Raw genomic sequence first — 25,183 nt, 5'->3', positions numbered from 1 at the left:
CCTTAGGGCATCTAGCCTTCTCTTTGAGAGCAGTGCCAGGCCCCCAGGGAGGATTGTAGCCTGGGTGCGAGGGTGGAGGTGGACAAGACTGATCGCTCTGGCCACAGGCTGGTAACTGATGGAAAGTGACTGGACTGAGGAGATCATGGGACTGTCGCAGTTAAGGGCCAGGCAGGAGAGGGTGGTGGAACACAGGATGTGGCGATGGGGTGCGTGTGGCTGCTGAGGAAGGGTCACTGTCAAAGTCTCAGAGCTGGACAGGTTTGGGGGCTGCTGGCTGAGCCAGAACAGTGAGAAAGAATGGGTCTGGGGAGAATGTGCAGCTTGGGACAGGTTGAGAAGTCAAGGTATGAACTGGAGAGGATTTATCCTGAGGTTTGTGAATTCCCAGACGAGGAGAGAGTAAGGTACCGTACTCACACCCCACCTCTGTTCCAGCTACCCCATCCACTCCTCACTTATGCCCCAAATTTTATTCACCGAAAACAAATCCTTGGCTTTATAAAAAGCAAATGTTGAGTGAGCCTGCCCAGCAGAGTGAATGGTTTGTTGGGGAGAGGAGGTTGGAAAATGCTTTGTTTGGAAAAGCTCAAAGATGCAGAGCTGGAAAAGCATCACTTGGGAAGATGAACTGGGAAACACCAGCGAGGGAGCGCAGAGCAGAATTGACAGTCCACCAAGGCATCTGAAAAGCCAAGGTACTGCAAGTGAACTTAAGCTGTATTTAAAACGGCTCTTACGGCCTCTATAATATAGAGACTTCTGATGTACTGTTTACATAATATTCTCCTCCATTCAAAGACCTTTAAAGCACCCTCTTGTTTTTGGAATGTGAAGTGTTCCACGGCTGGCGTGACCAGGGAGAGCTGGTAATTTTAAAATGCGTTGGTTGGGCTCCAGTGAGCAGGACCTCCAAGTCACCACGTGGAAACACTGGACTGGGCTGGTCTTGCAGCTGCCTCTTAATTCGTCCCAGAAAAAGGAAAGGCCACAAGCCTGCGCACGTGTGAGACTTAGAAGCCCTCAGTTCTGCAGGTTGTTTCCCTGAGGTCTGATTCCCTAGGCAGGAATTACCTTGACTGCAGGTAACTGCCAGGGCTCTGAGGCCTGCCCGCCGGGCCACCATTGCCCTCTCCTGGTAAGGGGCTACCTCTGCACATGCCCTGACTTTTACAAGGAAGGAAAACTCAAGCTCATTTTTCACTTTTGGTCAACTCCACTTCGCCAGCTGGCATGAATCCCTATAATGAAATGAATGTTTGGCTTAAAATTTTGTAACATATACTCAGACCGTGGAACCGTGTGAGGGTCTAACCTTATTTACAGTTTTGGCTTGTGGGGACTACCTTAGTTCTCCATATCATTTTCCGCAGTTGGGCCACTTTCTGTTTGGCAAAAAAGATTTCTTTCGGCCTTTTCTCCGCCTATGAAACCCTGTCTGACTGCTTCATTAGCTTAACACATGTGAGAATTTGCATCACTGATGATGGCAGCGAATGCGAGGAATATGGTTTTCGTAAAATTTTAGTATCTAATATCTCTGAAGCATTAGGGCACGGAACATTATAGGCCTGGGATAAACAATTCATATTCAATAGGGGCATTTTAACATTTCTTGGTGACATATTTACACAATTTATAATTTAGAGACGAGTTTACGTTACATGGGAAAACTTAAGACCATATTAAAATAACTAACTCTGTCGGGAAGGGGCAGTCAGAATAGGGGGTGCCCGTGTATGGCGGCTTCTGCTTTAACCCAAAGACAGTTCCTGTTGTCCTGCTGGTGCTTATCCTTTTCTGATCAATCTCTGATTGGCAGCCTCTCCTTCCCTCCCCAGCTGGGAAGGAGGTAAGCCCTCAGGTGAACCACGTGGGCTTTGCTGTTTAAAGGGACCCTGTAGGGAGTTCCCAGAACGGAAATGCTGTTTTGTGAGGCATTTAAGCACGTCCTTGATATAACTCCACTTAAAATTTAGATTTTTAAATGACCCGTTAAGTAGCTATTTGGCATTTAAAAACCTGAAGAGTGTCACAAATAAAAGCCAGCTACCATACCTATCTTGATTATTAAGGATCTAAGCACATAATGTTGATCTTTTTAAGTTGTAGCAGTTTGATATTTACGGTTCTGTTGATCAGTGTAATTTTTCTAGGAATTTAATAGTCACAGGACATACCTCTAATGGTCATGATCTCATTGTGGTATTAATGATGCCTGAGAAAACTCCTTAAGTTTTATCCCATCTACCCCTGTGCTAAATAAGACCCCTCTGTAAATTGCCCCAAATAAAAATGGTTAGATAACTCTCTTTCAAATGAAAGAATGGGCAGTACTATCATTCAGATTTTTACAAAAGCGATGATACAGTCTATTTCTAAAGTGTTGTCTGTTCAGAATGCCTGCATTTATTTTTTTCGTTCATCCATTCCTTGGTTTAGGTCTTTTTCAGAGTCAGCAGTGGTAGGAGAATGCTTTATAGCGTGGAGATAGTCTGTCAGTTGGCCATGTGTTGAATCAAGGAATAGAATTGTTTGTTACCAAATTAAATCTTTAACTTCCTGAGAAAAGCCCTCATTGACACAGTCTGGCAAGGTCAAGGCCGAGAAGACCCTTTCTGAATTGCTCTGGGCAGTTGGGAGGATGAGCGGTGGCCCCGGCTCTCTGCTCCGGCTGGGCATTTTGTAGTACTTCTTCGACTCTGTACCCTTTGTCCCTCTGTCTCTCCCTCCTCCTGGCCGGCCTTAGATCCCTGCCAGCTCTCCAGTGTCTGAGAAGCGCGCTGGCTCCATGTAGCAGTTTCTAGAGCAGGGTGTCTCTCCTTGGGCACTGATGACGGCAGGGATCAGATGACCCTGTTGTGGGCTGCCCGGTGTATTACAGAATGTTTAGCAGCTTTCCTGGACTCTACCCCACTAGATCCCAATCGTGACAACCCCTAAGTGTTTCCGGACACTGCACACCAGGGGGTGGGGAGGAAGATAGTGGTGATTTTGCCCCAGAACCACAGTTCTGGGTTATGAGTGGTATATTCCTCCTTCTTCAGCCTTCCCATTTGGGGGTAAATCACACTGTCACACATTATCAGTAGGTGCTGATGTATGGCACATGGTGTATTTTAGCCTGAAGATTCATTACTTTTAGGAATTCAGGGTGGAGAATAGATTTCCTGTTGAGGGCTAATGCCCAAAGGCAGAGCTAATTAAGGGGTACATACCAAAAATAATTCAATTTAGTCTTTTTCTCATCAAGAAAAATATTTAGCCCCCCTGTTTGTTAAATTAGGAACAGGCATCCTAAACCCTTACTTTTTATAGGACTAACCAACCGGAAGCTTCATTCTTGTCATATTGAGGCAGAGGTGAGGAGGGAAGGGCAGAAGCAGGCAAGCGATGTTTGGAGGTGAGGAAGAGCAGAATCGGATTTGGAAAGAAGGAAAAGGAACTCGAGGGGAAGAGAAAAGAGACTGAAGAAAGAAAGATGTTAGATGATTTTGAATGTTTTAAAAATTGTTACCTGCTGCTCATCTCGCTGTAGGGCTCTCTTTTCAAAATGTATCACTTGTTATCTACCGTGTTTTCAAGGGATTCGCAGACTTATCAGCTGCTCTCATTAGTAAATCTTCAGAGAATTCTTGGAGAGAGAGAGAGAGAGAGAGAGAGAGAGAATGTGGTTTGCTGGTGCAAGGAGGACCATTATATTTTGGTTTGTGGGGGGAATAAAGTGACCAGTGAAATATCACCCTCAAGAACAGGTAGAATCAAGCAGATGCCAGGATCTGCCTCCCTATCTCTAATTTTAAGGGTATATGTAGTCTCCAAATTTAAAGAGTTTGAGGGTAATCTTTTCTGCAGTGGTTCTCAACTCAGCCAGGATGTTACAATCAGGTAGGGAGATGTTTATGAATGCTGCTGTCCAGGCCCCATCCCACTCTCTCCTGGGTCTGATTAAATTGGTCTGGGGTAGAATTTGGATATAATCTTTAAATATCCCCCCAGGTGATTTTAATGTGCCACTAGGGTTGCAAACCCCTATCCCTAGGCTGGTGATTCTGAAGTTGTGGCCCCCAGACCAGCAGCATCGGTGCCTGCATCCACATCACCTGGGAGTGTTAGATGTGCTCTAGTTCTGCCCCACCTCCAGCCTAGGAAATAAGAAACTCTGGGGGCCAGCCTTTGCAATCTGAGTTTGTAACCTGCGCCCCTAGTGAATGAATCTGATGCATGCTCAAGTTTGAGGAACACTATTTTAAGCAGCGGATAGCGGTGCTTAGAAAACACTGAATCCTGAGAATCGAGGGTGTGTAACAGTGGATGTTGGAAATATCACTCTACCACTGAAGATACCGTCTTTAGAGTTCGCTTGCCTCAGGAGACTTCACGTGTCCAAGGAGGATGCCTGGGAGCTGTAACTTTCCACTGAGAGCCTCTACAAGGCTTAATTGCTAATGTGTAGGTAGCAGCTGATACCGACTTGGCCCTCCCACTCATTTCAGCTAAGCTTTCAGCCTTGCTCTCGATATCCTTAATTAATGATCTTCAGCTTCTGAAGCCATTTCATCAGTGGTCTCCTGTCCCAGCACGTTTCCCTTTGAGCAGTCCTTGAAGACGGTGTTATTCCCAGCAGTCAATTAGAAAAGGAAAGTGGAGGTGGTGGCTCTAAACAAGTCCTGTGACCAATTAACTGCCTCCCTTTATTCCTCTTTGTAGTTCTCTAAAAATGGGTCGGGGAAGAAAAACTCTGGCTCTCACCAGCAGACCTCGCCTGTGTTTGTCTCACATTCTTCTCTCCCATTTGGTATTTCAATTCCCTGCCTTAGCCATGAATTGGTTGCAAATTCCCTTTGAACTCTTGTTCATTTTGTAGAAACCTGATGAAGCAGTGATGAAAGCAGTTATGGGATTGTTTCCTGAGTTCTGAGACACAGGGCAGGGTTGGAAGGGAAATTCAGCACCACATTTGAAGGTTCATTCTCACTGAAAGCCAAGGGATTTAGGAGTGATTACGGTGGCTGCAATAATAATTTTAAGAATTCTCCTTGAATTTTGTTTTCTGATTTGATAAAGCGGGGTCACGGTGAAAGGGGTGAAAGGTGACGGGAAACTTAAACTTCTTAATCCTCTAATTGGCAGTAACAGCGTTTACTGCTTCATTTTCTCTTTACAAGGAAAATACCTTTAAATAAAACAGTTCTATGGGATCGGCACCTTCCTTGGTAAAGTTCATAGAAATTTCCCAGGTTAGTCCCTGCCATGCCCTCACATGCCGGCCTGAGGAGCCTTCTGGAATTCCCTGCGGGATGGGAATCCCCTCACATCACTGGACACGTCCTATTCTGGGGTTCCCAATGTTGTTTGCTCTTTTGGTTTCAGTCTCTCATTAAAATAATAGAACCAAAATTTTTGAACCAGGAGTCACTTTAGGGAAGTCTCTACGCTGTCCAGTATAGTAGCCACTAGCTACATGTAGCTATTTAAGTTAATTAATAAATTAATTGCTAATAAACCAGTTTAAATTAATTAGAATTAAATAAAACTGAAGAGTCACACCAGCCTCAGTGCAGGTGCTCAGTAGCCTCATGTGTGTTGTGGCCAAGGTGTTTGACAGCAAAGACATAGAACATTTCCGTCATCACAGGAAGTTACCAGACAGTGCTGGTCAGTTTTGTCACCCTCATTTGTTGGAACACTGGGGCTGAGAAGATGTCATTACCTGTTAACTACTCCCAGTTTATTAGTGAACTACTATTTGTTAACTCCAACTCTATTTTTCCTCTTTGAATTTAATCCTAATGACAGCTCTGGGAGAGCAGGCATGATTACCCTCATTTTGCAGACAAGGGGATTGAGATTCAGAGAGCCTGAGAAACAGGGTGTGGGGGTGGCAATTAGGTTTATTTATTTACTTAGTTTTAGAGGAGGTAGGTACTGGGGATTGAACCCAGGACCTTGTGCATGCTCAGCATCTGCTTTACCACTTGAGCTATGCCCTCCCCGCTACTTCTCAGATTCTTGAAGTTAATAAGCCCGCATCTTTAAGGGTGCACTAAAAAACAAGAACCACTGACCCCTGTTGTGGCCAGTGGATGAAATGCAGCGAGTCAGTAGCATGCCCCTTCCTGCGTCATTTTCATCACTCTTCTCAACTAGACCAGTGTCCTGTGATAACAAGGCAGTATTTATGAAGTTGTCCCTTCTCAGGTGTTTTATGTCAATGCAGTGTGATCTCCTGGGCTGGCTGGTGAGCATACCACCTCCCATGGTGGATCATTTCCTGGTTAGAAAGCCTGCCAGTGAGAAAGTCTTCTTTAAAACAGCAAGGACCTGCTGTATAGCACAGGGAACTCTATTCAACATCTTGTAATAACCTATAATGGAAAAAAATCTGAAAAAGAAAAAAATATATATATATAAAACTGAATCTCTTTGCTGTACACCTGAAATACTATAATCAACTAATCTATTAGGGATTAAGTTAGTAGTTGTAAACTCCTTTTTCTCTCCTTTTTGCAAAATGCAGTGTCTTTGCCCCAGTCAGGGTCTCATCACAACTCCAGCCTTCCTCCTCATCTCAACGGCCAAGCCATGTGCAGTGCCCAGCCTCCTCATGCTCTGGGATGCATTCCCCTGAGCCCAGTGATATGAACTCATTTAAAGGACTTCAGTGCAGTTGTGTGACCTCCCTGACAGTTTGGGGCTTACAGCTTCCTTCCTCTCCATTTTTGGCCTTTCCTTTCCGTTTCTTCCTAAGGCTCTGCCTTGACCAGCAGGTAGATTTCCTTTTCCCTTTGAATTTCCATCATCATCATCCTGATCCAGGGGGAAGTTTTCAAGATGCTCAGGGAGGCTTTATTATGTCTGTGGTTCTCAATCCTGGCTGCACAGCACATTTACCTTTGGAAGGTTTCTGTTTTTTCTTTTTAAGGAAAATCATAGTTTGAGTTCCTTACAACTCTAAGGGAATTATTTTCTTATCATCATAATAGAGGTGTGATGTCTTTCCCAGTGGGTTTTAGAATCATAGTGTATTGTGGTAAGCTGTCACCTTCTAGCGTGTTACATTATGAAACCTAATCAGATGTATTTTTTTCTCCTTTCTAATGTAATCTCCAAAAAATTTCCTGTATTGTACAGAGAATGCCAGGAGTGGTCCTCAAAGAGATGTAGTAGCCTACAGCAGTGGTTCTTAAACCTGAGCCTGTACCAGAACCATCTGGAGTGCTTGTTAAACCTCAGGATACTGGACCCCATTCCAGCACTTTGGACTGAGTAGTTCTGAATTTGCATGTCAGAAAAGCAAGCCAGGAGATACTGATGCTGCTGGTACTTTGAGAGCTTGGTCTCCAGACTCTAGTGGGCAAATATCCTTATGGTTGGACACACAGAGAACTTTCCTGAACTGGCAGAACCAGGATGAAAAGCATGGCCGAGGGCAGAGAGGGGGGCCGAGCACTTGACTTGGTTGGGTCTCTGAGACACGGGTAACCCTGAACCCCACAGAAGTGGACACTTTCCATGTGCAGTAGCCTCAGGAGGGCCTCGCTCTGAGGTGGTTGCAGACACGTGCTTGGATTCTCTTTGCCTTCCTTCCTGTGAAGGTTCCACACAGCCTTATCTTTGGCCTATCAAAGTGGGCTTGGAAATCACTACCCTTCCCCGGTTTAGAAGAGCAGATGCAGCCCCCTTCATCAGCATACCTACACAACATTAATACTCCAGAAAAAATTAAATGACGGCTGGATTGAACAGAGCATGCCCGTCACTGCTTTACTGGGCAAGTCCTTTATTATACTTGAAAATCGATGAGGATTCCAGAGGGAAAAACACTGATGTGGGGGATTCCTTAAATTATTTCACATTAACTGAACGGAATTCCTCTAAGTCATCCGGAATCCCCAAAGCACTCATCAAAGACTCTTTGGTTCCCCTCCCCGTCCTCACCGCCCCCCCCCCCCCGAAGAGGCAGGAAAACTGTGCCCCCGTCTTTTATCGCCCTTCCTCTTTCAAGAAATCTCCCTCTGGGATTGACCACCCTTTAGAGCAATCCACACATGCTTAGGGGAATATTTACACAGTTTTTGGTTTTGTTTTTGTTTGATTCATTTATAATTTGTCATAAATTTCTTTAACTCATGGGCTGCCCTGCTTTTCTTTTGTTCCTCTTGACATTGAAGAATGTCAGGATTCTCTGGGAATATAAAAGCAGATTTTTTAAAATTTTTATTTTATTTAAAAAAATTCATTAAAATATAGTTGATTTACAGTGTCTTAATTCCTGGTGTACAGCATAGTGATTCAGTTATATGTGTATATATATATTCGTTTCTATACTCTTTTTCATTATAGGCTATTACAAGTTACTGAATATAGGTCCCTGTGCTATACAGTATGACCTTATTGTTTACCTATTTTATATATAATAGTATCTGCAAATCCCAAACTCCCAATTTATTCCTCCCCACCCCATTACCCCTCGTAACCATAGGTTTGTTTTCTATGTCTGTGAGTCTGTCTCAGTTTTTTAAATAAATTCATTTGTGTCTTTTTTTTTTAAGATTCCACATATGAGTGATATCATATATTTTTCTTTCTCTTTCTGGCTTACTTCACTTAGAATGACAATCTCCAGGTCCATCCATGTTGCTGCAAATGGCATTATTTTATTCTTCTTAAATGTTTGAGTATTATTCCATTGTATAAATATACCACAACTTCTTTATCCAATCATCTGTTGATGGACATTTAGGTTGCTTCCATGTCTTGGCTATTGTAAATAGTGCTGTTATGAGCATTGGGGTGCATGTATCTTTTCGAATTAAGAGCTCCCTCCAAATATATACCCAGGAGTATGATTCCTGGATCATAGAGTAAGTCTATTTTAAAAGATTTTTCAGCATGTTAATTTTTAGAGTTTAAATTCAAACCCACATTCCAAAGCGTCTCAATGACACATGCTGGATAAAGCTATGAGCAGAATTTGTGGGGACTTCCACCCCTGGTGTTCACCAGGTTCCATTTTCACATTACTAGATCATTGGCCATTAACTGGTCTTGAACACACTCCTCACCATCCGAAATACCGCTAACTGTGAATGTTGCTTTTTTTTCTAGCCACTTAAGACCCTCTCAAGACAAGTTCCCTATAGACAAGTACATAATAATTTCTGTCAGATTATCTTTTCATTTCATGTTCTCTGTTGCAGAAATATGTGAGAGGAGAGAGCTTGCTGTAATCTGCTGTGATTACAAGCCATCTGTTGTTCTTCCGAGAAGCAATGTGTGGCCAGAGTATGACGGTGGGAGAGAATTCTCAGGCGTTTATTAGTAGGAATAGGTGGAAACCTGCGCCCTATCAATTTGTAAATCTCATGAAACTGACAATTCAGAGTTCATTTACAATGCTCTGGCATTTGAGGCAAATTCTACCTTTGGAGAAAAAGCAAACAAAATGACCCATCTTTCTTTCTTGAGCCCTCTGTATGGCAGGCACCGTGCTGAAGTCTTGTGCCTGGATTGTCTCATTTAATCCTCAAAACAACTCCATGAAGTGTCTTCCATTATTGTCTCCACTTTTCACTGCGGCCTCCCTGGGGCAGGGGGCACTGAGGCGCAGGGGGGCTTATTTGCTAAGTCTGTCCTGCCCGGTCATCACCCTGCTCCTCGCTGCTCCAGGGCTCCGTACATGCCCCAGGCCAGGCTCCTAGGAATCACAGCCTGCAGGTTACATTTGAAAGGATCAGTTTTTGAAAGTCATTAAGGAAAGTGTCTAAAGAAATGAAGTCGGTTCCTATCTCTCAAAGGGAGAGGGCCTGTTCCTAACTGCATTCTTCATGCAGTGATGGGTTTTAGAGTCTGTGATCCGGCCTCAAATACTCCTTAAAGATTCCAGAAGCATGTGTTAAACTTAAGTATCGCTTCCTAATACCACTGTGTTGGCCTTTGCTTTATTCTTTTTCTTCCCTTCTCCAGTCTTATCCATGGAGACCGTGAACCTACCACTGTGAGTGTTCTAGGCAAAAAAACCCAAAACTCTTTCTGAGCAAGAGACGAGACAATTAACTGAAAGACATCAGCCCCTGACTCTTACTTTTTCCTCCTTGTGGGAATTCTCATCAAACTCATTAGCTCTGCTTTTCTGCTGTCTTTTTTTTTTTTTTTTTCTCATCCCTTTGTGATTTGCTCCGTGCCCAGGTAGAACCTCTTCCCAACTGCAGCAATAAATCTGTTAAGAAAAACAAACTGGAAGTGACTGGGAAGGTGTACATACCTGTAGTCAAATGTCCCACAGCTGACGGATCTGCAGAGCAAACAGAGTCAAGTACAAACAGAATATCTCGGGAATGGACTCAGAAGCATGCCATGTGATGCTACCTTGAAGTCAGCATAACCTGCATTATAACTGGAATAAATTTTCAATTGCTGTTAAAAACAAACAAACAAACAGGAGAGAGAAACTCCCTCCGCTCCCAATTCCCTTCCACTTCAGACAAGTCACACCCTCCCCTACGTCTTTTTCAACCAGAAAAACTTGAGCTCAAAGGAGTCGTCATCCCTTTGCAACCAGGGAAGCCTGACCTAGGTTCCCTCTACTGGGTCTGGATTCACATAAGCAGCCAGGGATCTGCAGCCCGCTCAACCTGGTTGGAAGATGGGACGCTGGCCATCTGGCGTGGAGCACTGGGCATCTCTGCCCGTTTTCTGGGGTGACAGTAGCCTGTGCATCTGCGAGGCAACCTCAGCTGCAAGCCATGAGCTTGGGCTTGACTCTGCTCTGAGGACAGGGTGCAGGCGAGAGAGTGGTGATCCCTCCAGAAAAAGAACAAGGCAGACACTTTTTCATCACTGATGTATTCCTTCCTTCATTGAACAAACACTCTCCGCTGCCTTCTGTGTAACTAGGCCTGCCTAGTTCTAGGCACTGACAACCCAATGGTAAGAGAAGGTGGCTGCTCCTCACGGGCAGCTCGTGGGAGAGGGACGTATGCAGGCACGCGGTGACAGGCTGGCTTGGGTTCCGGGACAAAAGCACGCATGCGAGGCCGCGGCAGCCCAGAGGAGCGCAGTGTCATCTGAATCTGGTCGGAGAGTGCCTTGAGGGAAGAGCTCATTGGTTGATCAGATGTTTGCCTCTGCCAGCCCCACTGAGCATCTCCGGGTCCCGTGGTTCATACCGTGGTTTCCAGCCCTGAGACTGACCTTTTCTGTCATTGGTGACCGCAGAGGTCGGCGCAGCAGGAAGTGTGCTCTCCTGTCATCTGCTCCAGAATGACGGTGATTTTCCTGCTGTATGTGGGCAGCCCACCATGGACATCTGGGGACAGACTCAGGGTGGCTCTTCGTCACCTTCACAGGAGGATGGTCGTTGTGGGGGCAGATGGAATCCAAGCAAATGGCTGCAAACCAGAACGCCACCAAGAGGGTATGTTAGAGCAGAAGGCACCATGAAGGAGACTTAGTTGGGCCACACTCCCCCCCAAACCAGGGTGTTGTCAGAAGAGAGGGCGGCCTCGGACTCCCTGTGCTGGGCTGTTCCCGCTCTTGTCTGCAGAAGACCTTCCCCAGGCCTTCTGTGTGTGCTGTGATCTCGAATTCAGGCTGTGCCTAATTCGATCACTAAGGATAGAGAGAGTTCCTTGTAGCAGGCCTAATGAGTGTTGCCAGGTTGGCAAGGCACCACACCAAACAAAACCCAGCCATGATCACCAGGGATCTTCTCAGAGAGAGAGCGAGCCCTGAAGTTTCTCGGTGTTTCCAGAACACTGAGTGGTAACACTGCATGCCTCTCTGGGTTGTCCTGAGAATTAAATGCAGAAAGGCCCTGAGAGGGCTTGAGGCCGGGTCTGGCTCACAGTCCGTGCTCTGCCAGTCTTAGCTGTTGTGACCGCCAGCGTTTCCCCCTTAGGAAGTTTCTGCAGTCGGATTAAGGGTGTAGTGTGTCCCAACAGCACGCCCCTTTCTTCTCTCGTCCCCTGGCCTGACTGTCTGTAGGTTTCTTGTATGTGCCATCCTAAAGGTATGCTGGTTTCTTTTTCTCGAATGCAAACTTCAAGCTGGGATTTCTTGGGCAAGTTTTTTTAATGAGGGACAGGCCAAGGGGGTTAAATAGACAGAATATTTGTGTTGACTTTTCTCCAGCTGGAACTCTCTGGGTCGGGCTTTGGTGTCAGGAGACCTCTTTTCCTGTCCTGACGCCCTTACCCCACCTTCCATGTGACCTGCCACTGGTGTCCTCTGCTGTCCCTTCCCTTCTCCTCACCCCTGCACACACCCCTCTGGCCCCACTCTCTCTGTGGTAGACTTTGCTCTTATTCCAACAGGGTACCTAACCCACCACGGCAGTTTCAGGATCTGAGCTCTCAGGGCCTTGCTTCAGCCCAGGGAAGGGAGCTGCGTGACCCTGTTCAGAATCCTTGCCTCCATTGCCAGGCATGGGTGGGGTGGGGTGGGGTGGGGTGGGGTTTTAACCTTGGACTAGTCTTCCCCTTCTCTGCCTCCAGCCTTCCACTCCCTGACCTATAAAATGTGAGCAGTAGTCATGTCCCTTCACAGCTTTGTGACGGGGGTTATGTTGAATGCTACAGCTGCCTGGAACGTAGGTGCTCTGTAAACAGTGCTAAATATTTTAAACTGTGCTTTTTCTTTAAACATCACATGACTTTTCAGTTCCATGCTCTAACATATATGCAGTTTGTTCTGATATGAAAATATTTTAATATGTTTTCCCAAAGCCTGTTAGTAAAGGAAGACAAATGCCGTGTTTTTTTTGTGTGTGTGAAGATCTTCAGGAGAAATGTCTTTCCAGAGTTAGCTTCAGGAATGACTGAGTTACCCTCCGCACAGATCTGTTCTCATCTCACCGCCTCAGACTGGCCTCTTGTGTTCCTCATGGGTAACTAGCAAACTGAGAGCAGCGTGTCGCAGAGACCTAAGACTGCAGGGGGCTTGGTACAGGCCTGTCAGACCTAATGCTGGCTTCGTTGATGTTTTTACCCTTGTTTTTCTTAGTCCCCCATTTAAAATTTTTGCCTTGTTAATCCAAACTGCCTTCAGTCCAGGTGGGTGCACAATGCTGGTGACAGTTGCATCAGACTCTAGGAGCCACCTGCGGGCCCCCCGGGGCGAGGTGGAAGCTGCTCCTGTTCCTTGGGCGTCCTCCTTGCCCTCCTTCCTCCGACACCCAACTGCATCCTCTAGACTCTGTCTTCGGTGTATCCCTCGAGTTGGTCCCTTCCTCCTCACCTCAGGACCATATTCTCTTGCCTCTTGTTTGGGTTCTGGCAGTGGCTTTAACCCTCTATGCCCAGCTCTGATCATTTCCACCCCCCAGCCCGTGCTCACAGTCTCAGGTGGGAGAGCTCTCCAGCCTGCATCCTCTTCGGCCCCCTCAGCCTGTCCAGGGCTCCTCCGTGCTCTGAACTCTCCTGCCTTGTCACCTCATCTGCCGACATGCCCTATTTCCACATCATCAGACTCTTCGTCCGCAGAGCACGCTGAGCTCTTTGGGCCTCTTTCCCTGGTGGGTGCATTTTCTTTCTCCACCACTTGCTGTGCTGTTCCTCAGGGCTTAGCTCTGACATCATGTCCTCTTTCCTGGCCTCCCTCAGGCAAAGCTGTCACTCTGCTGCCTCTGGTCCCTGGGTGTGCACTGTGGTCACACTTCCTCCTGGGCTCTGTTCTACCCTTCCTCTCCCAGGGTCTGCCCAGTGAACCTGTGAAACTCAGGGGAGTGAATGAATGCACAAGAGAATGTGTGGAACCTTCCACGTATCTGTGTTCTCACCTGCTTCTGAGACATCTCCATGTATGAAAAATGTTAGCATTTTCCCCTTTATTTTACACTTAATGTAAAACTGGAAGACAAGACCTCCCACCCCTGAAGACTTGGTAATAGTTAAATTTCGGCTTTGGAATTCTTAGGAAAAAGATAGGAAAAATCACCAACCAGCTTGTTTGGCAGTGAGTTTGGGGTGAGGTAATCCTAGGATCCTTGAATTCCCTTTTGCCAAAATATGGAAAATGAGTGGTTGCCACTGGTGATGACATAGTTTTCACCACTCCAGAATAAGGAGGGAGAAATTTGTTCTCTGACACATCAGTGTCCTGGGCTCAAGCAGGCTGACCTTGTCCCCAGTGTGCAGATAAGGCCATGGTTTGCCCTAAACTCGAAGCTCGGTGCCCTGTCATTTGTTCATTCCTTCCTTCCTTCCCTTCATTAAGTAGTGAGCATTCACTATGAGCTGGCACCGCACTCATCCCTGGGCTGCAGAGTGACTGAGGTGGACCCTGCCTCCACCGAGGAGCTGACAGTCTAGCAAGGGAGGCCCCTACGTGGACCAGTCGCTTAGTGTGGAAATAAACCAGCACAGATCCCTAGGAGGGTGTGACAAGCTGGTCTGAAAAGCTCCGAGATGCCCACAGTGCTGCCAGGGTTCGAGGATGTGTGGGAGCCCCCTGAGCACTGAAGCAAATGGCAAAGTGTACATGTGCCAGGGAGCAGTGGGAGACGGGGGCGGCGGGGGGTACTCATCGGAGACCTGTGGTTATGTTCCTCAGGCCCAGAGCCCCGGGCAGGCTTGGCAGCCGAGGCTCTAGCAGTGGCCTGGAGAGTTTATCTGGGACACCAGGAGAAGGGGCCCCATGCTCCGAGCTAGGGAAGGAGAGAGCAGGGATGTGTTCAGCGCTTGAGGAAGTGAAATTGACCAGACTGGCAACTGATGGCGGAGGGTTAGGGGAAGGGAGGAGGTAGGGGTGACTCCCAGGTTTTTGGCTGAAACCTCTGGGTGGAGGTGGGAGGAAGCTGGCCGGGCTCCTGGCTGGTTAACTCCCAGCCCAGGGCATGGGGCGCACAGCTTCCTCCAGTAGCCTCTGGGCTGCGAGGGAGGTAAGGTGGCCTGTCTAAAATGAGCAGCTCTGGTCTGAGAACCAGCGATGCTTACTGTGCTGCTTCTCTCTGAGCTGGAGAGTTTATCCTGGGAGAGGAGAAGTCGCCTCCTAATTAAGGAGGAGGAGGGGTGGGGGCTGTGCTGCTGGCCTCAGTCGGAGGTGGTTTTTTTTTTTTTTTTCACTTCTGTTTACTCATGGGAGAAAAGAAGCAAAGCTTTGAGAGCAGGGAACTTTAGAAAGGCAAAATACCTCTGATTAGCGTGGGAGTTTGAGAGGGCGCTTGCTGGAGAGCACAGAAGGCTGGCTGCGGAGGGGGCTGGGCAGCCCCGCCATGGGGGAGGGGCCGTGTGGAGTCTGGCAGAAAGCCCGGGAAAGTCTGAGCACCAGAGTAAGATTCAAAGATTTCATTTAAAAAAAAAAAAAAAAAGACATTCTAATCAGTCTGCGTATAATCAAACAGCCTAGCTTCTTTCTTTCTTCTTTCTTTTTCGGACTAGTTTATTTCTGATCAGAGCTACAAATGATTGAAAAAAACACAAATTGAACTTTACTATTCAATTTTTTAGAAGTTCCTGTTTACAGTTCAAGTTATTCAAACATCACTATTTTTTTTTAATTAAAAAAATCATTGTTGCTAATGACAGAGGAGTAGCAGAGAACATGGTTTGACCCAACAGTCAAGGTAGAACACCCACAAGAAACCCAGTAAAATGTGTGTGAGACATGTCAGCTCTGGAGGGGCCCTTGTTCTGCCATCCCTGGAACCTCAGCAGGCCGTGCATGGGGGGAAATATTTACATCTTTATTTTGACCAAGTTCTAATAAATTTTGTTTTTATTAGCAATGAAATATTCAAAACACCATAGTATTAAGAATATTTGTTACCATTAGAAATCATAGCTCTTTTCATATTACATTAATATTAGGCAGAGATCGGAAAATGTCGTTTATGCTTGTCGCCACTTCAGATTTATAGGAGTTATTTGATCCACCACTGTGTGACAAGAGCCAATGCCTCATTGAACTAGTATATATCCATTACTATATTACAAATTTGGTTTTTTAAATTAATTTGGCTAAACATACGTCTGTATAATTGGTTTTCTTTTTAATCCTATGCGCTGTGCTTCTAGGCATTTAAAAGCATCATTATGAACAGGTCTTCAACTGACCAAAGAGGTCCATGGCACACGAAAGGTTAATAACCCCCTGGCTAAACTCCTGTAGTTGTGACATGTGACCTCCACCTGGTGGCAGCATACTCCTTAGAGGTTAACTCTATAATCAACATTTATAAAAAACTTAAAATAACAGTATATTTGAATATTGTTTTCAAACACTTTTTATCACAACCCACAGTAAGAAATAGGCTTTATATCATAACGCAGTATATTCATATGTAATTTTCACAAAATACTACTTGACCTCACCATGTGAAACGTTATTTTTTATCCCATTGCAATATTCTCTCCGATTTTCTTTCCTTAAAATAAAATGCTGGTTGCAGCACATGAAACTGCAGTTCTGTGGGTCACACTATTTGACATTAGAGGAGACTGTCCTTCATCATACTTTATGATTTATTACCCAGGGAGGTTCACTTTGATCTCCCCCAAAATACCCACAGATTTTTAGGGACATAATACTTACATTTTAAGTAACTATCAACAGAGCATACTTTTGTACAGTATTAAAATTATTTATTATTGGTAGACATAACATTTGTACAATGAAATAAACTGATCTTAGGTGGATGTCAAGATATGAAACCCCCATGGCTGCTCAAAGTCCTCTTGTGCCCGTTCTCAGTCAGTTTCTCCCTAGGCAACCACTGTTCTGATTACTTTGACCATAGATTTGGTTTTGCTTTTCTGGAGCTTCATATAAATGGAATCATACAGTATGTATTTTAGCCTGGCTGTGTTCAGTTTCGTGTTACTGAGATGAGACCATGTTGAGCATCTCAGTGGTTTGGTGAGGAACGTTTCACTGCATGAATGTACCACAATTTGTTTATTCTCCTGTTGAGACTTTGGGGTTGTCTTCCATTTTGGCTTTTGCAAATAAAACTTCCAGGCACATTTCTATACATGTCTTTGTGTGCATATATGTTTCATCTCCCTCAGGTAAATTACCTGAGGTGGAAATTGCTGGCTCGGATGGTAAATAAATGTGTGTCTAACTATAGGAAACTGATGAGACATTTGCCAAGGTGGTTGAACCATCTTCCATTTCCACTAGCAGTGTGTGAATCTGGGTCGCTCTCCATCCTTAGCAACATTTGCCGTGTGTCAGTCTTTTTCATTGTAGTCATTGTGGTAGGTTGTGCAATTATATCTCGTGATAGTGTTAATTTGCATTTGCTTGATGACTGATGATTTTGGAGGGGGTGGTAATTAGATTTAGTTAGTTAGTTAGTTAGTTATCTTAGTGGAGGTACTGGGGATTGAACCCAGGACCTTGTGCATGCTAAGCGCACACTCTTACCACTGAGCTGTACACTCCCAGCCCCCGCCCCATGACATGATATTGAACACTTTAACATGCTGATTCACCGGTTGTTCATTTTAATTGTGAAGTGTCTGTTCGAACTTGGGGTGATTTTATAACTATCAATTTTTAGGAATATTTTTAGATATTTTGTAAATATGTCCTTTATGTCAAACATATGCATTTATGAACATTTTATATCAGATTGTGGCATACATGTCTGTTTTATTAATGGTATCTTTTGATCAACAGTTTTTAATTTTTTCCAAATCCAATGTAATGATTTTTTCTGCTTTTATATTTAGTGCTTTCTGGGTCCTATTTAAGAAAACTTTTCCTACCCCAGGGTCGGGAAGATAGATTTGGTTTTTTTATGTTCAGGGCTATGATTCATCTCAAATAAGTTTTTGTGTATGGTGTGAGGTAGGTGTCAAGTTTCATTTTCTTTCCATGTTAAATCTGGTATTCACACACCATTTGTTGAAAACATTTTCCTTTCACCATTAAATTACAGCACAGAATTAAAAAAAAAAAAAAACTGTTTAGCCAAAGAGGTGCAAAAGTGACTTTCCCTGCTGGCCATAAACGGACTCACGGTGCCTTTCTAAGTTCGTGCATCCATAGTTATCTTGAGATTCTCAGGTTACTTTACTCATAAGGTATGAGGATTTATGAAGGCACACCTTTTTACAGGTCTGTAGCCGTGCCACAGAGCTGCTAGCCAAATGTGGCTGTTTAAATTAGATTGGAATTAAATAAAAATTCAGCTTCTCGGTCACAGCAGCCACATGTCAGGTGCTCAGTAACCACATATGTTTCTGGCTGCTCTATCGAACAGTACAGCTGTAGAAGATTCCAGTTTTCCAAAAGTGCTAGACAGCACTAGCCTATCGATGAAGAAAGAAGACAGGCTTTGCATAGTTCTATAGAGTATTTTAATGAAACTTAACTAGTTTTGATAACTGTCATCCAGTACCTGCCTTCCTCTCACTTGTTTCCTTTTCATTCATCCAGGCTTCTGTTTCTAGCCAAGATGTATGGTGCCAGGCAATCTTCTGTCCATCTAAAAATGCAGTAGCTTCTCTCTGTTCTCTCCTCCCTGGAAGAAGGAATTCCACAGAGTCATTCTTTTCTGGAGCCCCCCTAGTACTGACCTGCTTAACTCTTCTTGATGTTTCATAGTAATTCCAACTGCTGCTGGATTTCTGGGCATCCCACTTGAAGGGGCGGCCCAGGGGTAGATATTCTCTCTTTCCTATCCTGATTAAAATTAAATTTCTCCCTAGCATTTCTATCATGAATACTAAACTTGCAAAGATCAGTGGGTTATGGCTTATACCCTGTCCCATAGGAACATTTCTGTCCAGTCATGAACTTCACTGCCATTTCATCATGAGCAACCACATAGGAATTTGTGAGATTTTCTCTCCTTGTTTGCTGGCCATGCACTCACTCTGCCGTTGATGTCTTTCAGTGTGGGGACTTCGCTGTCCTGGTGGATCTTCACATATCACCTCAAGGTTCCAGCAGAGATACCAGCTGGTTTTCTGAACAGAAGAAAGAGGTACCAAAAAACTTTTCACTATTTTAAATGCAAGTAGCTGATTTTAAAAGGAATATTAGCTCCTTCCAGCTTTCATTTTCATTAGTGGACAATAAATATTGAGTGATATTTAATCCTTGAAAAACAGTTGTGTTCCCCACGACAGACAGATGCCTGCTTTTCCGCCCCTGCCCCCAGCTTTGGAAACTAACACATCTATATATTTCATATGCTACTCTAGTATTTAAACCAGAAATTTCCTACCTATTTGTTTGGGGGGAAGGGATTCTTTGTATTAAAAAAAAGAAGTGGAAGTGACTATTCCAGGTAAGCAGGGATTGTCATCCTGACAGATCGTAAAGGAGGGACTGAGCACCTGGAGCAGGTGTGGGCTTGACACAAGGCTGGTCTTTTCCACCTGTCTGGAATCCTCTTCTGCACTTCATGAATCTTTGACTACAGATGTGGAGATGGCTGACCATGGCAACCGAGGTCACCATGGTCAGTCGCTCAGCGAATGGTCAGGCAGTGAAGCAAATGGTCGTGTGACGGGGCATGATGGTGAATGCCCTTGGGCCTCAGCCTCCTCGTCTGCGAATGAAGGGCTTCTACCAGACACTGGCTGAATCACCCCTGCCTCTCAGTTTCCCAGGTCCCACCCAAGTGCCGCTGCGGCAAAGGGTGAGAAGGTTCACTAGCTCTCATCACGTGCTTTGCTTCCTTCTCCAGATCCCTGTTTACAAGAGAGTGGGATTGCCAGCCAGTGGCTTTTAACTTTCAAAATGTTAGAGTACTTTGTGTCTCCCATGATATTCACTGGTCCCAACAGCTTTTTAGAGCTAGAAATAAAACTAAATGTCATTAAAAGGTGGTATATAGAGAAGGAACTAGGGATAGTGGTACTTTTCTGTGCCACTTTTTTACCCCGTTTACTGTGATAACTGTTTTCAGCTTTTGGAGACTGCTAGAAAAAAAGATCTCCCAAAAGAAAATTTATGAATAACACATTTTCAGTCTAAAGATGATAATATTGTCAGGACTTTGCTGTCATAATTTTGTGAAGGCTACCAGGTGGCCTGCAGCTGGGAGCAGGAAGGCACAAGATTCTGTGTGATGGAATTTAACATTCAGGTAGATAACCGTGGACTGTCCTGTTCAGGACTCGCTGTTCGGGAGGCCAGTGTCTCCTCCTACAGCTCGTCTTCATGTCCTCCCAAGCTTTGGCTTCTCAGCACATGTCCCCATGATTCAAAACAGTGAATTCATTTCCCCAAAGTGACTAATATGCACCGTGGGGACCTCACCCATAAGGTTTGACTTACGTTAACAACATTCTAGAATCCATCGTTGCTGGCCCCGTGTTTTCTCCATTCCTGATTGTCCTCTATTCTCTCCCAGCTTTGCCACCTTGGCCCTAGACCTTTTTTGTTGTTTTTGGTATTTAGTCAGTTTTGCCAAGAATCGGTTGATTTGGAAGGCTTTACGATAAAGCTGTGAGTATGTAACTCACCTCCCAGCCAAAGCATGAGGCTAGATTTTCCCAGGGTGCCACGCACAGCTGTGCTGCCCCGCCTCATACCTGCATCCGGGCAGCTGGGCGTGCCTTAGCGCAGATGCGCAGAGCACAATTAGACCTGCCGGGCTCCGATGCAGCAGCAGGTTGTGCCAGCAAGCCGAGGTTTCCCCTCAAAGCAAAGTAAATATTTTGCAGTTTTTCTTCAAGTTGTTCCTTTAAAATATGTTCCCCAACATTAAAATTGCTCTGGGATAATATGTGTGTGTGTGTGTGTGTGTGTGTGTGTGTAAGAAAGGAGAAAGTCTAGTTGAGGACAGGACGTTAGCCCATGTTCAGTGTCCCAGTGCGTTCATCTTTTTCTAATAATTTCATGAGCAATCAGTTTGATTGCATTTACCCGTTACTTTATGCAGTGAAAGTCTTAAGAATATCCAGTTCCCTTTCACAAAAGGGAACTAATTACATGTATTAAACACATATTTATTTTGAGTCCAGCGTGAGTAGTCTCTGTTCCCAAACAGTTGAACTCAGACTGTTCCATTTGCAGACTTGGGGACGTGCTCATGAGCCCCCGGCAGCCCGGAGATGTTGGCCGTCTTGCTCATTGATTTGGACTTGGTCTTCCCACTGACCCCTCAGTGCAGCTGGGAATTTGTCCTTTCTCGCCTCGCTGTGGTTCTGAAGAAAATGCTTCGCCAAGGGTGGTGTGGTCAGTTGCTCGGGCATCTGGACCACAGGGCTCAAGGTCTGCCTTCCGTTTGTCAGACCTGACTCATGGGAGGAAAGCCCCGTAACTATAGGGAGAACGTTTATGTGGATGGGCCTCTGCTTTATTTTTGTCAGGCTATTTTTAGTCCTGGCCTTATAGGGCATTTATGGCCAAATTTTAACAATCCTTGTTTCCATGTAGGTCTTCCACATATTTTCTAGCTCAGTCATAGTTGAACCCTGCATGTGAAGCAAAATTCTTTAATTGTTAAAACAACAGTGTGAGGCAAGGCTGCCTCTCTGTTGCGTGAACACTGCCAAAACCCTCAACTGTAAAGGGCTATCTGTCCTCCACGAGGCACAGCATCCTTGGGCTATAAAATGAGAGCAGGTGAGAGGAGATGGAGTGTTGGTGTCTTATCGAGAAACTTATATTTGTGAGTGAAATCCAGGGTTTTCTCTACTGTTGGAGGAGTACATGTATTTGCAATAAAAGAAGCGTTTGGCTCACGTTGCCCCTTGAAGCAGCGTGAAACTTTGGTGTCATTTGAATTTATGAAGATTCTAAGAGATCAACCCGAGATGGCATTGCGAGAAACCAGTGAAACAGGTTTGAGGTGACCTCGCAACTCCAAGCCGTCTGCAGAGTCCTTGGGAACTGAACCAGAATTATCAGTCCTGACACATCAGCTCTTAATCTAAATGAAGAAATTTAGATTTGTGTGCAATTTTTTCCTTTCCCAGCATCAGGTTACCAGTTTCTGTAGTGTAGCTCAAAAGGGCAGTCTCATCTCATTGTGTGGTTTGACTTTTAAGGTTGTGTTTCTCCATTCATAAATAACACCGATACATGAAACAATAGTTTCACGAATTTGCTAGTGGTGCGGTATGTTGACATTGTGTTAAAACCATGTGTTTCTGTTCCCTAATAAATATTAATCTACTTTTGACAAATATAAGAAGTTAAATTATTTTTACCATTAATAGGTGACTATAGTTCCATTTTCACAGAGCATGTATAGTATCAACAGGATTGTGGAAGAAAAATCAAATTCCTGATTTCCAGTTCTCTGTTCAGCCCACACTACTCAATGCTGTTCTTTTCAGTAGATTTGTAAACCTGAGCCCAGAAGCTAATGAATTATGGTGCTTAGATGTTAAAAGTTTTTTGAACCAAGTTTGAAAAGTGGGACATTTTTGTATAAAAATCACTGTTTCCAGCTCCTCTGAAACAAATGGGAAGATCTGGTGACACTGTGCCTTGTGTCCCCCATATGAAGCTGAGGGGGGCTGCCGCCTGGTGGCTGGTTTGGGGTCAGGGTTCCTTCTGACTCTGCCCTGGCTCCTTCCCATGGTCCCCCGCCCAGCCACCTCAGGCAGATCTCTGGGGCACCCGCCTCCAGCCGGCATTGGCTCTGTTTGACTTCTTTCTTCTATTTGTCCCAATATGATTGGTTGATATTTACAAGAAAACAGTCTTTCCCTCACTGATTTCATCACCTCATCACCCCAATTTTTACACTGAAGTATTTTCATCTTCCTTTTAGAAATGTGGAACTGAGTCAGAGAGAAATGAAATGTATCTCTTAGATCACAGCGTGAGCCAGCATCATGGTTTCCAACAAACCTCAATGGCAAGTTTAAATCTGGTGTTATCTGTGAGCACATACAACATTCCTTTCATCATTTATAGTAAATTAAAACGCAAACCAAGTGAAATGCTTATTTTTGGCTTCTTAATGTGCATGATATTGACTTTTCTGCATTGCATTGAATGAGAAAGTTATATCTGATTTTTTTTATTTACTTTAGGAAGTCTGTTTACTGTTGAAAGAAACCATTACTTCAAGAGTTAAGGAGTACTTAGAAGTTCGTAAACAGCACAGGCCATCAAATACAGAATTCACAAGATCCAGTCCCTTGTCCTTAAAAGGTAGGCACAGAGTACTTTGATTCTGGATAAAATTTCTGCTTTGTAGAGATGGAAATTAAGTTTGACTCTGACTGTCATGTTAGTACAGTGATACATTTAAAAAATATGTTCTAATGAAGATGCTTTGTTTGGGTAAAGAATATTAACCAAAAAGCCCTGAAGGGCTTTTAATGGTAGGCAAATATATAAAAATAGAAAAAACATTCCTAAGAAAACTATAAATTCTTTAAAGGATTTTTGTTTTCAACAAGTGGTCTTACAGATGGATTTACATTAATACTGACTTGATTTGGGGCTTTCTGCTTTTTTTAATGCTTTCATGTATTTCAGAGGTCCTCAGCTGGGGGTGACTTTGCCCCAGGGGACATTCGGTAATGTTTGCAGACAGTTTTGATTGTCATAACTGGGGTGGGAGCCATGGCAGGGAGCTGCTGGCCCATCTGGTGGGCCAAAACCAGGGATGCCACCAACTGCCCTCCAGTGCACAGGGCAGCCCCCACAAGGCACTGCCTGCCCAAAACATCGAGGGCACGGAGGTTGAAATATCCTGCCCTGTTATCCTGCTAGCATGTTGAGAATGGTAACATCTCTGAGTTAGAGGTGAAGAAGCTGAGGATTGTATGTCTAAGGGGGTCCCTGTTTCTCTGGCACCTTCTCCCCTGTCTCCCCGCCCCCAGCAGTTAGCCCAGGGCCTGAGATTCAGATTCAGGGATACGTTGAACAAAGGAGGACTTGGGTGACAAGTGGCAGAACCTGACCCCCAGCCCCATTGTCTCTCCACTCTGTCGTCGTTGTGTTTTTAATTTTTTTACTTCCAGTCGGCATTTCCCGGCACTGTTTGTAGTACAAATACAGTCAACCCTGGCGTTCATCCTCAGGATGGTGCCCAGTGGCCCGTGAACTAGATTATGCTAATCCAGCACTTCCTTCAGAGCAGAACTGTGTCAAGTACTCACTCCCCTTTGAAGGTCTACTTAGTCTGCAGTGTTTCCTCTGGCACAGCTGATAAGGAGACAGACTCATGAAGTTTATCCAAACTGAAAGCTTAGAACAAATGGAATTTTCAGTCCAAACAATACTGTATTAGATGACGCTTTGGCATTTTGCTTAGTAACAATTTGAATCTTCTTGAGCACAGCCTTAGGAGCTTGCCTCCTCATACCCCACGGTCCTGGCTGATCTCACTTTATAACCAGTTCAGACGGAGAAGGAGCAGAGAAAGTTGCAGGACCTCCGTCTCTGGTGTGGCAGTGGCTTGTGGTCAGTGCTGATTCTCAGATACACCACCACCACCCCTCTCCTGAGTGAAGGAAGCTAGATACTCAGTCTCCCGCCTCCATCACAGGTAGGGCACATGTGCTGTTCTGGCCCCAAGAGGAAACTCACAGCCCTTCCTTGGGCGCATGCGGGCAAGAAATTTGTTTTTCAACAGCAAAGTGATCTTGCTGTGCAGACAATTTTGTAATCTCTTTTTTCCCACCTGACATAATATAAAAGTCCTTTAAAACCCATACAGCACCACTTTTTAAATTTTGTTTATTGCAGTAAACTATTCACATCATAGAATTTACCATTTTAGCCATTTTCAGGACTACGATGTAGCAACAGGAAAAGCATTCGTGTTGTTGTGCAGGCGTCACCCTCAGGGTCCAGAACCTCGTCATCATCCCGAGCTGGAACTTTTTATCCGTTAAACCTCAGCTCCCCATAACTGCCCCCTGCAGCTCCTGGTAATCACTTTTCTGCTTGCTGGCTCTATGAATTGGACCAGTGTAGGTACTTCATATAAGTGGAATCATGCAGTATTTACTCTTTTCTGTCTGGCTTATTTTATTTAGCATAGTGTTTTCAGTTCATCCATGTTGTGGCATTTATCAGAATGTTTTTCCTTCTCGGGGCTGAATAATGTTCATATAATATACATCTATATGTTATGTAAATATTATATATGTGTATAGGTATATGAATGTATAGGGACATACACACACACACCACACTTTGTTTATCTACTCATCTGTCAGTAGACAGTTGGGTTGTTTCCAACTTTCGGCTGTTGTGAATAATGCTGCTGTGAACATCGATGTATAAATATTTGTTTGAGTCCCTGCTT

At 44.6% G+C, this 25,183-nt stretch overlaps 1 protein-coding gene across 3 annotated transcripts in view; it reads left to right on the top strand.

The window, feature by feature from the left end:
* SLX4IP (SLX4 interacting protein) overlaps nt 1-25,183 on the top strand; it is a 169,714-nt gene that overhangs the window by 88,621 nt on the left and 55,910 nt on the right. For all 3 annotated transcript variants that reach the window (XM_010949988.3, XM_045512850.2, XM_010949987.3), the window contains 2 exons: nt 18,848-18,937; nt 22,953-23,073. In XM_010949988.3, the coding sequence (XP_010948290.1) occupies nt 18,848-18,937; nt 22,953-23,073 (211 nt within the window). The remainder of the gene's footprint in view (nt 1-18,847; nt 18,938-22,952; nt 23,074-25,183) is intronic.

The sequence above is a fragment of the Camelus bactrianus genome, chromosome 19 (genome assembly GCF_048773025.1).
Source record: "Camelus bactrianus isolate YW-2024 breed Bactrian camel chromosome 19, ASM4877302v1, whole genome shotgun sequence".
NCBI classification, from domain to species: Eukaryota; Metazoa; Chordata; class Mammalia; order Artiodactyla; family Camelidae; genus Camelus; species Camelus bactrianus.
Note: the sequence above shows the minus strand (reverse complement) of the source record. Positions and strands in the feature narration are given on the sequence as shown.